The sequence below is a fragment of the Carcharodon carcharias genome, chromosome 15 (assembly GCF_017639515.1).
Source record: "Carcharodon carcharias isolate sCarCar2 chromosome 15, sCarCar2.pri, whole genome shotgun sequence".
NCBI classification, from domain to species: Eukaryota; Metazoa; Chordata; class Chondrichthyes; order Lamniformes; family Lamnidae; genus Carcharodon; species Carcharodon carcharias.
In genome coordinates, this window is record NC_054481.1 from 27,207,094 (window position 1) to 27,224,028 (window position 16,935).

The following is a 16,935-nucleotide window of genomic DNA, read 5'->3' on the forward strand; positions in this document are numbered from 1 at the left end:
CTTTAAAGGACCAGGCTGGCGCTTGAACCGACTGGTGGCTCACAATTCGCTATGCTCCTTCTTAATAAAAATTAATAAGTTTGAATTCATTGAATCTTACAACACAGAAACACGTCATTCTGCCCAACTGGTCCATGCTGGAGCCTCTTCCTAGCTTATCTGATCAACCTTCAAACTCTTATTTAATGTCTTCCTTTGGTTGTTGGGGAACTGGCTCACAGTGTCGATCAGAATAAGGATGGGCCATTTTAAGGACTGAGATAAGGAGAGATTTCTTCACTCAAAGGGTTGTGAATCTTTGAAATTTTCTACCTCAGAGAGCTGTGGATGCCCTGTGCTTTGAGTATGTTTATTAGACAGAGAATGATAGATTGTTGGGCATAAGGGAATCGAGGAATATGGGGGTAGTATGGGAAAGTGTAGTTGAGGTAGCCATGATCTTATTGAATGGTTTCTTGTTTTAATTTAAAACTTCAACTAGTTTAAATAACTTGGGAAAGTAGTTTATGCAACAGAGCCAGTATCAAGAAGAGTCCTAACAAACCATCAAGAGGAAGTACAAAAGGTACTAAGAACAAACCACTGGAATTAGAGATATACGCTATGATTGATAATTTGGATCTTTTAGGTGTCATAGAATATGGCTCGAGATTAATATAAACACACTACCACATGGAATAACTTGCAGGCACAGGGAGTATTAAAGGTAAATATTACAGATGCATTTAAGGGGAAGCTAGATAAACACATACTAGAGAAGGGAATAGAGGGTTAGGCTGGTAAAGGACAGGAGGAAGCTCAAATGGAGCATAAATGTCAGCATGGACGTGTTGAGCCTGTTTCTCTGCTGTATCTTCTATATAAGAGAAATGCAAATAAAAGATTATAAACTGTTTTAGAGGGATAGATTAGGCAGCAAATGGTGAGGTGTTGCTGTTCTATTTGGAAAAGGTGAATTGAAAAAGAGGAATTCATTCATTAAGAGGACACAGTGGAAACCAAGGTGAAGAGCCTTACTAATACCCAATATCTGTTTTAAACCTCCAGGACAATATGCTGAAAAGGACATGGAGCTTTATAAACTAATTAGAAAAGGAGAGAAGAACAATTGTTATTGGGCATATCTTTTTCTTCTGAGGTCTGACAGGGGCAGCCAAGTGAAAAAAGTCAAGTAGAGTAATTAAACCATTCATTACTAAAGTCAAGTAGAGTATTAAACCATTCATTACTTTTTCCCATCTCAACGTGTTGGGAATTCCACTAGAGGGAAATTGTATTTAGTATTCAATAGAGACATCAGAATAGATTATCATCAAGGATGAAAAGATGGCTTAATGAGTTAAGTAGATATTTTTCAACTGTTTTCATGCCTGAAAAGAATTATGTTTTATAGGAACTTGGTTTGGATTAAATTAGAAGTCACATACGACATGATGTGGACCAAGGTTAATGGACTTAAGATCAATAGTCCCACAGGACAGGATTCAATTTATCCTAGTTTACTTAAGGGAATGGGGAAGTCATATGTGAATCATTGATTAATGTTTTCAATAACTTACTGCAGTCAGGGACAATTCCTCAGATTTAGGGTGTCCAGGTCTTGGTTACTTAAAATTGGGGCGTGGGCCAGTGAGGTGGGGAAATCCAATCCTATAAGCAGGTGAATTTAAATCCAGTTGCAAGTGTCTGACAAAATAGGGAGTTTCCACCTTTTTATGTAATTTAAGATAGCTGGGGTCCAAAATGTAGGTTGTTTTAGCCAAATACAAACTGGAAGACAAAAGACAATAATGCTGCAAACAAAAAGGTCTATTAAGAAATATCATCTTTAGTGGCCAAGTACATTTGAAATGTATGCAGTCTGGCAGGCAGAAATACTTGACAGGGTGGATGTTGAAAGGATGTTTTCCCCTTGTGGGAGAGACCAGAACTAGGGAAACAGTTTAAAAATAAGGGGTCTCTATTTAAGATGGAGATGAGGACAATTTTTTTCTCTGAGGGCCTTGAGTCTGTGGAACTCTCTCCTTTTCTAAAGCAGGATTTTTGAATATTTTTACAGCAGAGGTAGATAGATTCTTAGTTGACAAGAAAATCAAAGGGTATCAGGGGTAGGCAGGATAGTGGTATTGAGGCCACAATCAGATCAGCCATGATGTTATTGAATGGCGGAACAGGTTTGAAGGGCCAAATGACCTACTTCTCCTCCTAATTCGTATATATGTACTGTGGATGCTGGAGAGCTGAAATAAAAACAAAAAATGCTGAAAATACTGAATAGGTCAGGCAGAGTATGTGGAGAGAAACAGAGTTAAGGTTTCAGGTCGAGATAGCCTTTCATCAGGTTATGTCATGTCTTGCTTCTGTTATGCTTTCTGAAAATTCATGTATTCTATGGATAACAATTCATCTCAAGACTTTGGTCTTTATCAAGAGCAGATAAAGGTTATCTGATTTGTCTAAAAGAACTGTGACATTCAAAGAGATGGTCAAAAAGGCAACATTCTGAAACATCAACCACTTTTTGAGCTGATTGTGATTCTCACATATGAACATTGTGATGGGGTTTCTACATTATAATAGTGACCACGCTTCAAACAGTATCATTAGCGTAAATAAAAAGGAGTGAGAATAGGCCATTTGGCCTCTCGAGCCTGCTCTGCCAGTCAATAAGATTATGTCTGAACTTTTACATCAATTGCGCCTTCCTGTCCTATCCCTATAATCCTTAATTCCCTTATTGCTCAAAAATCTATCGATCTCAATCTTGAATATGTGCTCATTGGCTGAGAATCCCTAGCTCTCTTAGGGTAGAGAATTCCAATAATTCAAAAACCTCGAGTGAAAAAAATTTCTCATCTCCTTCCAAAATGGCTGACCACCTATCCAGAGGCTGTGGTCCCAGGTTCCAGACTTTCCAGCCAGGGGGAAAACAATGTCTCAGCATCTATCCTGTCAAGTTTTCTTAAGAATTCTATATGTCTCAATGAGATTACTTCTTATTCTTCTGAACTCCAGACAGTTCTACTCAATCTTTCTTCACAAGACAACCCTCTCATCCCAGGAATCAATTTAGTGAACCTTTGTCGCAATTCTTTTTCTGCAAGTTTTTCCTTCCTTAAGTAAAGAGACCAAAATTGTACATGGTACCCCAGGCATGGTTTCACCAAAGTCCTGTTTATTGCAGCAAGACTTCCTTATTCTTGTACTCCAAATGCCTTGTAATAAATACTAATACTTGCCTTCATAATTGCAAGATGTACCTGAATATTAACTCTCTGTTTCTTGTACAAGGGCACCAATTTGCCTTGAAATACCATAATTTTGAGTTTCTGGGGGATGGAAAGAGTTATCACAGGGGGTGAAATTGAGTATAGCAGCTAGTACATCCAATTTCACAGTAGGATGTACTATATGACTGCACTGATGGCCAGAAAAAACAAATTTGATATAAGCTGGTTGAATATTGCAATTTAATCCACCCCTCCTCCTTCAGTAACGCCAATGTTCATCCACTTGAAATAGGTTCTGGATGTATGCATGGCCACTGGTAGTCTTCTTAAATGTTGGCCTTGGTTCAGTTGATTACACTCTCCCAATGAGGCAGAAGGACACGGATCCAAGTTCCACATCAGAGGCATGAGCACATAATCCAGGGTGACATTTGCCATATAATTTTTACACGTAGAAGTTCAATCCCATTTTTTACATGATCCAAGAACAGCAAAACTTCAATCTAGCCAGTACAAGAGAGAAACAAATGCAAAGTAAATGTAAATTTGTATTTACACATGATTTATATGTCATCTCACATTTTCATTTGTGATAAGCTCATTACCATTTACAAACATGCAAAATGAAGAACTGCAAAGCTAAAATCCATTTGTGTCTTCTGCAAACTGTTCAGATTTTAAATAGGTAGTTTTTTTTTTCAAAAACCTCCAGAATTAGTCCTGTCCATCACATTCAAAGCTGCATCAGTAAGTAGAAAGTATATGCATTTTGTCATCACTTGGTATTCGTCTTTCAGTAGGGAACTGAAGGCAGTTCTGCAGAAAGTGCATCCTCTATTGGATGTCACTGGGTATTTATTTTTCCCCAGACCAGCCATCCTTTGTTGAGTGAGATTACAGGCCATCTGTTGATGTGTACTTAGGCAACTGGGAGGGAGGGGAAGCAGGGAGGGCAGAGGTTAACCAAGAGCTCCCCCCAGCTGTGGTTGACAGGGCCCTAAACCATGTCCAACCCATCTCCTGCATCTCTACCCTCACACCTTCCCCTCCCTCCCAGAACCATGATAGGGTCCTCCTTGTCCTCACTTTTCACCCACCAGCCTTTGCATTCAAAGGATCATCCTCTGCCTTTTCCGCCAACCCCAGCATGATGTCACCACCAAACACATCTTCCCCTCACCACCCATCAGCATTCCGTAGAGACCGTTCCCTCCGTGACACCCTGGTCCACTCCTCCATCACCTCATCCCCTCCCCACGCAATCAGAGAAGCTGCAACACCTGCTCCTTTACCTCCTCCTGAAGCCCCTAACACTGCTTTCAGATGAGGCAGCGCTTCACTTGCACCTCCTTTAATTTGGTCTATTGCATTCACTGCTCCCAATGCGGTCTCCTCTACATTGGGGAGACTAAACACAAACTGTTTGACCACTTTGTGGAACACCTTCACTCAGTTCGCAAGCATGACCCAGACCTTCCTGTTGCTTGCCATTTTAACACACCATCCTGCTTTCATGCCCCATTTCTATGCTTGGCCTGCTGCAATATTCCAGTGAAGCCCAATGCAAACTGAAGGAACAGCAACTCATTTTCCGCTTAGACACTGTACAGCCTTCTGGACTTAACATTGAGTTCAACAATTTCAGACCATGAACTCTCCTGTCCATCACTACTCCTTCATTAATTCAATTTTTAACTTTTCTTTTTAATTTTAACTTTTATTTTTATTCCAATGTATTTTCACTTATTTTTAAATTCCTTTTTCCCCCACACCACAGGGCCAGCTGTCACTTGTTTCTATGTTGTGCTTTCACAGAACACTCACCCTTGCTCTGCTATTAAAATATTATGCCACTATCAGCACCTTCTTCAATCTTTAACACTACCATTAACACTCCCTTTGTCTTGTGTCCATGGCATCTTTGTCAATCTCTCCTTAGTCCCATCTATCCCTGACCTTCTATTTTGCTTCACCTGCTCCACCCCCTCTTAAAACAGTATAAAATCCATCACATTGCTACTTTTCTTTAGCTCAGAAGAAGGGTCATATGGACTCAAAACATTGACTCTGTTTCTCTCTGCACAGATGCTGCCAGACCTGCTCAGTTTTTCCAGCATTTTCTGTTTTTATTTCAGAATTCCAGCATTGCAGTATTTTGCTTTCATATATATTCATATTAACAGGTGAAATTCAAAGTTTCACTTGGGTACACAGGGAGAGCTACTGGGCAATAAAAAAAAATACAACTGAGCAACCAGAGGCTTGTGACCATGTCTATTTTGATAAAAGTACAAAAACTATTATCTATTTTACTATTAAACCATCCTCTGGTCTACAACCCTCCGTGATCTGTGTGCTCCTCCAAGGCTGGCCTTAAGCATCCTGGATTTTAATCGCTCTGCCATTGGCAGCCATACCTTCAGCTGTCTGGGCCCCAGGCTCAGAGTCAGAAGGCTGTGGGTTCAAACCCCACCCCAGAAACTTGAGCACATAATCGAGGCTAACGCTGCAGTACCAAGGGAGTGCTGCACTGTTGAGGATGAGACTGAAAACAGAGGTTCCCTCTGCCTTCTCTGGTAGATGTAAAAAATCCTAGGGTACTATTCAAAAGAAAAGCAGGGAAGCTCTCACAGGTATCCTGGGACCAATATCACAAAAAAAAATTTGGTGATTAGCACATTGCTGTTTGTGGGATCTTGCGGAGTACAAATTGGCTGCCCTGTTACCAACATTACAATAGTGACAACAATTCAAAAGTACTTCATTCATTGTAAAATGCTTTGGCATACCTGGAGCTGAGGAAAATTGCAGTTTAAATGCAAGTTCCTTTTTTCCTTCCACAGGGGTGAGGTGACCATGATACCTCATTAGTTGATATTAGTTGAACAATCTAACAACCCAAGTTTGTGAGGTCTAATCCCACAAGGGCAGTTTGCAGAAGTGAATTTAATAAATCTGGTAGTTTCTGGACCAACATCACTAAACATCCATAAAATCTGAATTAAAAACAGAAAATGCTGAAAAATCTCAGCAGGTCTGGCAGCAGCTGTGGAGAGAGGAACAGAGTTAACGTTTCAAGTTCCTCTGACTCTTCTTCAGAGCTCTGTTTCTGTTCTTTTTTCCAGATTTCCAGCATCTGCAGTATTTTGCTTTTATCCATAAAATCTGTTTGTCAATAATAAAAAAAACCCTAACTGGGTCACTAGTGTCCTTGATGGGGGGACCTGCCAAACCGTGTCTGGTCTTAGCCTTCACATGACTCCAGTGCTAGATTAAGTGGTTGACTTTGAATGACCTCAAAGCAACTAAGGATAAGCAACACATGGTTATCATGGCCCACATCCAAAATACAAATAAATATCTTCCTAGGTCCCTAGCTAGGCTGCAATCTGCTCCTATTGCACTGACAAATGAAAATCATGAAATGGTAGACATTTCTGAGCTTTGAAATTAACACGAATGCTCCTTCAGCTCTCCAAAAATTCATTAGCCTACTACTTTACAGTTTAGCAGGGATACATTCACACGTTAAATGGTTACAATGGACAAACGTTGTGCATTGGAACAGTGGTCCTCATCAGTAAGTTGGTCCTCAGGCAATAAAATACACGATGGTATAGGCAATCCAAAGTAAGAGGCAATTTCCACCATGAACAGTTGAACCTGTTAAGAAATGTAATTAACACAAAAGAAGGTATTAGAAATGGAAGGCACATTAATCACTGTACCATAGAAACTTATCCTACAGAATATTAATTTCACAGTTCTAATACTTGATGATTCTTTTAATATCCAAAATCAATTCATATTTCATAATCCTAGAATCTTGCAGCATGGAAGGAGGTTATTTGACTCATTGGGCCTGTGTCAGCTCTTTGAAAGAGTCATTCAATTCGCCCTAATCCCCCTGCTTTTTTCCCCATTTAAGTATATTTCCAATTCTTTTTGAAAGTTCCTGTTAAATGTGCTTCCATCACCCTTGCAGGCAGTACGTTCCAGATCATATCAGCTCATTTTATAAAACATTTAACTGTTGATGGAGGGTCCAACAACAACAACTTTCATTCATATGGTGCATTTAATGGAATAAAATGTCCCAAACCACTTCCCAGGAACATAATCAAGCAAATGTTGACACCAAGTAAAAAACATTAGGACTGGTGACCAAAAGCTTGGTCAAAGAGATAGATTTTAAGGAGCATTTTAAAGGAGGAGAGAGATGTGGAGAGATTTAGTGAGGGAATACGAGAGTTTAGGGCTCAGGAAATTAAAGGCACAGCCATCAATAGAGGAGCAATGGCAATCAGGCATATACAAAAGGCCAAAGCTGGAAAAGCACATAAATCTCAGAGTGTTGTAGGGCTGGAGGCCATTATGGAGATAGGGAGAGGGAAGGCAATGGAACAATGGTACATAAGGAAGATACATTAAAGTTGAGGTATTACCAGACCAGAAGCCAATGTAGGTCAGTGAGCACAGGAGTGATGGATGAATGGGACTTGGTGTGAGTTAGGAGGTAGGCTGCAGAGTTTTGGAAATCAAGTTCAATTATGAGTCTCTGTTTTGTGTCTGTAGACGTGAGTATGTATCTGATGATAAATTTACAAGTTTCACATGCACGCACAACAGAATGTTTCCAGTTCAGCACAGGAGGAGTTACAAACTCACTATCTATGACTGGGGAAGCAGAGGTCAGCATCTCAACTAAGCCAGCTCCATCCATGGCTGCCTGCAGGCTGGAAATCTGTTCTGGGCTCAGTGCAGCTTTCTGAGACTCTGTGACAGCGGCTGCATTCTCAGGTCCAAGGTTTTCTAGCTGTTTTGGGGAAAACTCCTATTAAAAACAAAACACACAAATTATTCATCTATCAATCATGAACTAAAATTCAGACCTGACTCAGTGGATCTCGCTTCTGAGTCAGAAGGATTTGTGTTCAAGTCCCACTTCAGAAACTTGAGCACAATGTCCAGGTTGACCCTCCCATTGCGGAACTGAGGGACTGCTGCACTGTCAGAGATGCCTTCTTTCAGATGGGTTGTTCTTGGAGAGGCTTTGTCAGTCCTCTTGGTTGGGCATAAAAGATCCCATGGTACTCTTTCACCACATGCTACTTCTGACCTCTCCTTGACATGCTTCTTTTTTAAATTTAGATAAGTGACTCATGGATAACTACACCCACTGTGTGACTTAGTGCGGTGCTGAGCTCCACAGAAGTGATTGTAGATCTGCGCCGAGTTTGATTTTCACATTGTGTTCAAATTGCTCAATGTCTAGGCTCTCCCATGTGAACTGGGTGACTTGTAAAGTTACCAAGGGGATGCTGCCAGTAATGAGAGAGTGTACCTCAGTGCCACTCCCTTCATTCTGGAGTGGGCCACAACCCACAGCCTTCTGACACAGAGGCGAGAGGGCCCCCTACTGATTCCCAGTTGACATTTTGCAGTGATGACATAGGTGCCATTATTACTCAACTTAAATATTTTCCAGTTTCTATTAGAAATTTATTACAGTTTCCCATCTCATCACATTATTCGCTCTTCCTCTTGAAGGAAGCTTTGATGGTACAGCCATCAACTCTGCCCCCGCAATGAGGCCATTTATGTCCTTTATTTATTGCAAGTATGTGAGTGATGTGTGTGGCTATGTCCAGCTTTATGAAGCTAAGGCAGTCCTCCATTTTCCCACTGCTAGCTATACCTCACTAAATCGCTATAAGATGGGGGAAGCATCAACATTAATCAAGTTTACAGTCTGATTTCAAAGATCTCTCTGTGTCACTAAAGTCAAAGCAAAACCTCTTGCTAAAAATAATATCCATCTTGATCCAATAACCGAATTCTGTTCACAGCAGGGTCAGGATTTAGGAGGAGTTTGGTGCGTCTTTCTCTACTCACTTTAAATACTTCACTGGGCAGAGCAGCTATTGCCGCTGGCTGAAAGTAGGGCATCAGGTCGTCATTCAGGATTCTTATCTCTTCTTTGCTCATCCCAGCTGTGAAGAGGAGATGCACAATATACAGTGAGCAACCAAAACTCTAAGCAAGACCTGGACCTGGTCCCTCCCTCAATGGGATCAGTTACTTCTGGGGGTTCTAATTAACAGGCCATTTTAATTAAATCTTACTTGAAATAATCTGTTGTCCTCCAGTGTATGAGCTTTACTTATGCACCAATTGTAAATTTTACCCCCTACTCATGTGGAGCATAAAAAAAGCATAGACCTTTTGGGTTGAATAACCTGTTTCAATGCTGTAAATACTTTGTAGTATTCAGTGATTGGTTGGCGATCGTAAAGAACTGTTTTGAATTCAATGGTGGAGATCGTGACAATGAAGCCCAATTCTATTCTTATTTGTTATTTGCAGTTGTACTTTCCAGCAGGAGAGAGAAGTTTATGAAACAATAATTAGGATTGGGAACCCTGATCAATTCCCCCATCCCACACCCCAATCCCGTGAACACTAGAACATTCCCACTGGGGGCCTGACTGAACTCAGATCAGGAATCAAACCTGGAATCATCCAAATCTGTACCACATGAGTTGGTGCATAGTCCTGAGTCCTACCTTCACCTGGCTAAACATCAATGCCCGAGGAGCTAGTCTCTAAACCTGGCCTCCCTCAAGAACTGGCTGGTGACAACAAGTCTCCTGTCATACCAAGGGTGGTCCTTGAAACAAAATCATGTTTCGTTGCTATCTCAAGATACACTGGTATTAGCCAGTTGGCTGTAGTGATGTTGTTAAAGGTTAATTTAGGGGTTAATTTTAACCTAACCCACTCATTGGGAAACTGGAGTCGGGAGCAATGTTGACTTTACATCTCAGCTGATTTTAACTCTCCATTAGACTGAATCGCGAGCAGTTCTGGGCAAGATATAAAACCAGCATTCCCCATCCCCCAATCCCATGGGCTTCTGCAAACACAAAAGCAAAATACTGTAGATGCTGGAAATTTGAAGTAAAAACAAAAAAAATGCTGGAAACACTCAGCAGATCAGGCGGCATCTGTGAAGAGAGGAACAGAGTTAAGGTTTCAGGCCGATGACCTTTCATCAGAACATTTATACCCAGTGAGTTTGGTTAAAATTACTCCCTCTAAAACTGAGAATTAGTTAAGAAATCCATTTTAACACAAAATAATTACTTAAATTCTATTGTTGAACTGAAAATTGAAAGGTTGACAGTCACTGTGGCAAAAGTTATAAAGGTCAGGTTTTCACAAGTTTACATGAGATTCGCTTTATCACTCTAAATGAGAGACTTGATCTTGCTGTTTTGAGGGCAGGCTCTTTGGTGTCACACTGACTAATGTTTTTCTGTACAACTGGAGATGCCAGAACGAAGGTTGAGACGTGGACTAGAAACATGAAAGTGGTGGTGAGATGGCTTTTTAAACCAAACTTAAAAGTAAGAGTTGGGAGGTGGGTTTCTGGCAGACTGAATTGGCTATAATGTGCATATCCTTTGTGACTGCCCCTATCTAGTTGACTGACCGTGAGCATGTTCAGGGTCATTTAACTGTTAATAAATGTGAAAGAGTTTGACCACTTGTGAATTGGTTCTTGGCTATAGGAATAGGATTGAGTCCTTGGTCAGTAATAATGCAAAACTTCACCTTTTTAACAGTATAATTCTTGAATTAACCAATCATCTCCATTGCTCGTTGCTGGTCCATGTCTGCTCCATTGCATAAGCTGTGTATGCATATCAGTAATTCTGGAAATTTGTAGGCTTGGGTTTCACAACAGGAGAAGAACCATTGCAGGAATCTCATGATAACTCTCAATGGGTTCACTTGTGTCCTTCAAGGGAACCCTGTCTATTCTATATGTAACTTGATCTTCCATACATGGTTGATTCAATTCTTCAAGGACATAGGAATGGGATGTAAACACAGTCTTGCCAGCATCACTCACACGCAAATTATCTCTCACACTCTCAGATACACATATTCACAGATGCATACTTGTCCCTGGTCAAGTTCCAATCCTTACCCAGCAACCACCCATTTTCTTTTTCAGAGGCTCTTGTCTCAACATCCACAATCTTCCCACCCCACCATGGCACCCCATCCCCCCACCAACCATTGCACCCCCCTCCCCCTAAACCCCCAAAGCCAGGTTAACAGTTAACACAGCATTGACTGAACACAAAAGATCCTGTTCTGTATAACTCAGCAATGATACTGGAGTTAATCACCTCTGCTGTTCCTAAGCTTTGAGCTTCCCTCAGTTAATTGATTTGGTCCTCTCATTTTTTATTTTGCAAAGCAATTTTGTATTTTTAAATTTTCTCCACCATCATGTATAATTTCAGTTTTTGCTTTTAAACTTTACTTAATTCTATCCCATTAAAAAACTGCAACTGTTCTCTTATATCTCTTGGGAGGATTTTTTGAGTTTTACCTCCTGCTATGACCATCAGGGTATTTAAGTATATGTCACAGAGAAATTGCATATGGAGGAGGGGAATGGGCTTTAATGGGATTAATGACCTTTTGCCATTCCTTGATCTCTTAAATCCTTAAGCCCTGTTGCTATTTATTTTCTACTCTTTGGGCTATTCTTTCACACAATATTTTCCCACTCACACACACATGCTCACCAATCTAACCTGCTATTGTTCCAACCTCCTGGAGAATGAAGTTGCACCAATCATCGACATTTCCAAAACCATTTCTCGCTTTCTTCAACAATTCCTGGAGGACCTCCACTTTGCAGGCAATCTCACCAATCCTTGCAGCTGCAGCACTGCAGGCAACACAACAGTCAAGTGTAATCCACCAGCCAGAGTTGAATTCAACAGTCATGGTGCAGGCTAGAGGCCATGAGTTCAAACTTTACTGCAGCATACTGTGAAATTGAACTTGGTAATCTGTGCGCAGGCACTAGAGAATGACAAAAAAGGTACCACTTTGATGCAAAAATCCAACCACAGTCCCTGCTGCTGTACATGTGAGCAGGCATCACTCACCCAGACTTCCTCTCTCCTTCGGGGCAATATTTGCATCATGATATCCATGGAGAGGGATCAGGCGATACCTATTGATACACTTGAGGCCTTCTGTAACCAGTGAATACCAGATGGATTGAAATGCATCATCGACATTGGGAACTACATTTAATCTAATTTTTATGTTCCCTTTAAATTTGATGTCATTTACAGTTTATTGTTGGTGCCTTGGCACTTATTAACTCTTAATGATGATATCAGTCATCGACAATGACTCTCTAAGCTGCGCATCATGGAAGGATCCAGAAGCTCCCAAGCAGGATGTGCACAACTCGGCTCCTTTAAAATTACTGTGTGTGCACTACTGTGCAAAAATATAAAGGGTTTGCGCACTTAAACTAACCGCCTGCAAAATTAGAGAATATATTGGTGATCAACTTATAAAATCAATATAAAATATTTGACATTCTTGCAAAGGCAACTGGTTTATGATCTGAAAAGGCCAGTACTACAAGCCAAGGAAAGTTTATTTTTCTCATCCTCTCTTTTAATGGTAATGAGCCAGCCGCATCTCCCTGACTTCCAACTTTGTCATTGGGAGCAGATGAGATCTTGGCAGAAAGCTTCCATCTCTGTGACTGGATATATCCAGGTTTTTAAAAAAGGGAAGTGTCAGTTTTTGCTTCTTCAGGAAATTATAATGGCCAACACACTAGTTCAGAGGGTCTTCATGTGGACAATGCATTTCTTTCCATGTCACCAGCAAAGCTAACAACAGCTGGAAGAACAGAAATTGGAAAGACTCTTCTATTTTAAAAAAGTCTGGTCAGTGCCAAAGGATGACAGTGTATGGGAATGTGAATTGGGCAAAAGGATTGTAGTGCAACACTCCAAAGTTTGGCAAACTACAAGAGAGGACTGGATATGTAAGTGATTAAGAAACCTTAACAAGATGCAGTCCAGGGAGTAAAGCATAGCTATTTCTTCATGAAGTAAGGGGGGTGGGGGTGGGGGGGCACTGAAGAGGTTGTAATGGGCAACATCAAAACTGACATTAATTCAATAGATAGTGGTTACCCCTTTGTCCAATATTGATTTGATTGCAGTTGTCAAGATATTAAGGGGAACTGATAGTGTCAATAGAGGGAAACTATTTCCACTATTTTGGGAGTTTAAGACTAGGGGGCATAGTCTAAAGGGAGACCTTTCAGGAGTAAAATTAGGAAACACCTCTACATACAAAAGGGCACTAAAAATATGGAACTCTCTTCTGCAAAAGGCAATTGATGCCAGATCAACTGTTAATTTTATATTTGAGATTGATAATAACTTTGGCTAACAAAAATCTAAGGTATATTGCTGGGTATATGGAGTTAGATCACAGATCAGCCATGATCCAGTTGAATGGTGGAACAGGCTCAAAGGGCTGAACAGCCTCCTCCTGTTTCTATAAGTGAATGCTCACACTGACTGACATTCACAATCGTCCTTCGGATAAGGGAACCTGCCATCCTTACCCAGTCTTACCCACATGGAACTCTAGCTTCAACATCCTGAATAAGCAGAGTACAAGGGTTCCAGTGTCAATTAATAAAAATGTAAAGTCAAGAAGAAGCCAAAAAGAATGGAAAACAAGGACTTTTTCTGTAGCTGTGTCTGGAGATGGATAGATGTGTATTTCACACAAATCATATTACATATACACTGTAAATCAGGAGATTCCCACATGGCCCTTGTTTCAAAGATTTCACATCAAAAATGACACTAAACCAAAAAACATTAAAATTCCCATTCCATGCTCTCAATAAACCATCAGTCAAATTGCTGAGTTTTGTGTAAAATGGACTCTACCTGTAGGTGGCAGCACTCAAAGAGCTGACTTCATGGTCATTCATGGCACACAGCAAGGTCCCTGATCCAACCAGGTCCCATCCCTTCATAGTATCAACAGTCAGACCAGAATCTTGGAGAAAGCCTTCCAAGATAGATCTAGCCTGTCAGAAAGAAAGAACACTTAATTATACAACAAGAAGGAAACATTATATGGGGCTTTAAAGTGCCTCAAGGTGCTTCATAGGTATATACACCTGACAAAATTTGATGATCGTATGAATTAGGAGCAGGAGTAGGCCACTCGGCCCCTCGAGCCTGCTCTGCCATTCAATAAGATCATGGCTGATCTAATTTTAGCCTCAATTTCACATTCCTGCCTACCCCAAAAACATTTCACCCCCTTGCTTTTCAAGACTCTATCAACTTAAAGACATTCAAGGTCTCTGCCTCAACCACCTTTGGCGGAAGAGAATTCCAAAATTTCAACCCTCAAAAATGTTTTCCTTCTCTCTGTCCCAAATGGACAACCCCTTATTTTGAAACAGTGACCCTGAGTTCTAGATTCTCCCACAAGAGGAAACATCCTTTCCGCATCCAACCTGTCAAGAACCCTCAGTTTCAATCAAGTCACTACTTACTCATCTAAACTCTAGTGGATAAAATCCTAACCTGTCCAGACTTTCCTCATTAGACAACCTGCCCTTTCCAGGCATTAATCTAGTAAACCTTCTCTGAACAGTTTCTAATGCTTTCACGTCTTTTCTTAAATGAGGAGACCAATACCGGACACTAATCTGTCTAAGGAAATATTAGGACTGGTGACCAAGAGCTCAGTAAAGAGGTAGATTTTAAAGGAGGAAAGAGAGGTAGGGAGATGGAGAGATTTAGGGACAAATTATAGAGCTTAGGGCTCTGACAGCTGAAAAGTCACCAATGGTGGAGCAATTAAAATTGGGGGTGCACAAGGGGCCAGAATTAGAGGAGCACAGAGATTTCAGAGGGTTGTGGGGCTAGAGGGGATACAGAGATAGGGAGGGACAAGGCCATGAAGACATAAGGATGAAGATATAAAAAGTACAATGAATATACTTTATTTTTTATATAAACCAACTGGAAACATCCCCACTGAGGACTGGGTTTCTATGAAATTCTTTCAGGTTATACCTTTGCTCATCCATTTTGTCTAAAATTTCATTCAATACCACTAACTTCACAATTCTGTTACATTTCTGCATATTTTGAAGCAAGTTATGCTCAGTGAAGGCCAAGGTCTCTGGGGAAAAGGTGGTTGCTGTGAATTACCTCACTGTCCTTCCCCTTCACAGACCCAGATTTGAATCAGGCCTAGAAGGACTGAAAGCTATTTGCCTCTCCCAGCTGTCTCTATGGTGAAAGACGTGTGGGTCAGTATCTCATGGCGTTGATGTTAATTGGTGGTTTTCAACATGTGGACTAGCGCAGGATCAACGTGTCTGCTTCACACAGCCGATGGTAAATGCTCAGTTGCTCAAATCCCAGAGGGAAACTTGAAACTACTAATTTTGCAATGTGTATGTTTCGAGACGTTGTCTTGAATTCAGTAGTAATAAGACCACCAAATCTTAAAGGCTTTTACAAAACTATTTTAAACATTTTTCTTGTTAATATATGATTTTTAAGTACATACATATGTCTACAAATTACTACTATAATAACTCCAAATCACTTTCACACTTGCCTAGAAGGTAACTCAATGTTACATTTAAATTTTCAAGTACCCCCTCATCATTCAGTTTGACTAGGGGAAAATCAATTTCAGAATCTTGCATTTCTACTTCTTTCTCATTATCTACCACTACTAACACCTCCTTTTGGTCCTCTTCCCTGTCAAAGTACTTTTTAAGCTTATTTACATGACAGACCCTCTGCTTCTTTCTTCTATCTGGAGCATTTATTAAATAATTCACTTCACTCAGCTTCTTTTCAATCCTGTAAGGCCCACTAATTTCTCATAAATCAATTTCAGTGGTCCTCTCATCTCATGACCATGAACTAGTTCAAGAGAACTAAAACCAGTCAATGTATTAGGAGCATCCCTAATAGCAAACAACAAGAATGAAATCCCCCTATCCCAATCCTGTGGATAATCCTGACTATATGTCCTCATCATAGTTTGATGCCATTTTTCCAACGCCCCTTATGACTCAGGATAATAAACTGTTAACTTCAACTGTTTTTCCCCAAACTGTTCATTACTTCCTTAAATAGCTATGACATTAAATTTGAACCCTGATCTGATTGTTTTTCTTTAAAGTAAACCATATCCTGTAAAAAAAAGTTAACTCTTCCACAACTTTCTTTGTTGTAATATTTCTCAAAGGTATTGCTTCAGGAAACCTGGTAGACACATCCATTATAGTCAATAAGTACTGATTTCCACTTTGTTTCAGGGAGAGGTCCTATACAATCAATCATTACCATAGTAGAAGGTTCTTCAAATGTTGGAATGGAAATTAAAGGTGCTGCTTAATCACTGCTTGTGGTTTCCCCATCACCTGACATGTGTGACATATTCTACTAAATTTGATTACATCTCTCTGCAATCCAGGCCAATAAAAATGTTTTTGTGTCTTTACCTGTGTCTTTCTAATTCTTAAATGTCCCCACATTGGAATTGCATGAGCTATCCTCAGAATCTCATTTCTAAATCTAAATGATAGTACAATCTGATGCATCTCCCTCCAGCTTTAATTTGCTGAAGCATGATAAAGCCTCCATTTTCTCATTAAAATATTACCCTTAAGGTAATAACACTCTGGAATATGTTTTGTGTCTGTTTCTGAGTAAGCTGTCTGATATATTTTATTTGCAAATCCTTTTTCTGTAACTCCACAGTTAAGTTAAACACTTCAGCTGAATTGTCTTCCAGTCTTTCTTCC

General features: G+C 40.2%; 1 protein-coding gene across 1 annotated transcript in view; it reads right to left on the reverse strand.

Moving 5' to 3' along the window:
- Positions 1-6,758: 6,758 nt before the first annotated feature.
- The window catches only part of LOC121288352 (otoancorin-like), a 46,132-nt gene continuing 35,955 nt past the window's right edge, over positions 6,759-16,935 (reverse strand). Inside the window, exons 23-27 of the mRNA XM_041206906.1 lie at positions 14,036-14,178; positions 11,846-11,982; positions 9,126-9,223; positions 7,891-8,064; positions 6,759-6,893 (exon numbers count right to left, since the gene is read on the reverse strand). Coding sequence (XP_041062840.1) covers positions 6,759-6,893; positions 7,891-8,064; positions 9,126-9,223; positions 11,846-11,982; positions 14,036-14,178 — 687 coding nt within the window. The remainder of the gene's footprint in view (positions 6,894-7,890; positions 8,065-9,125; positions 9,224-11,845; positions 11,983-14,035; positions 14,179-16,935) is intronic.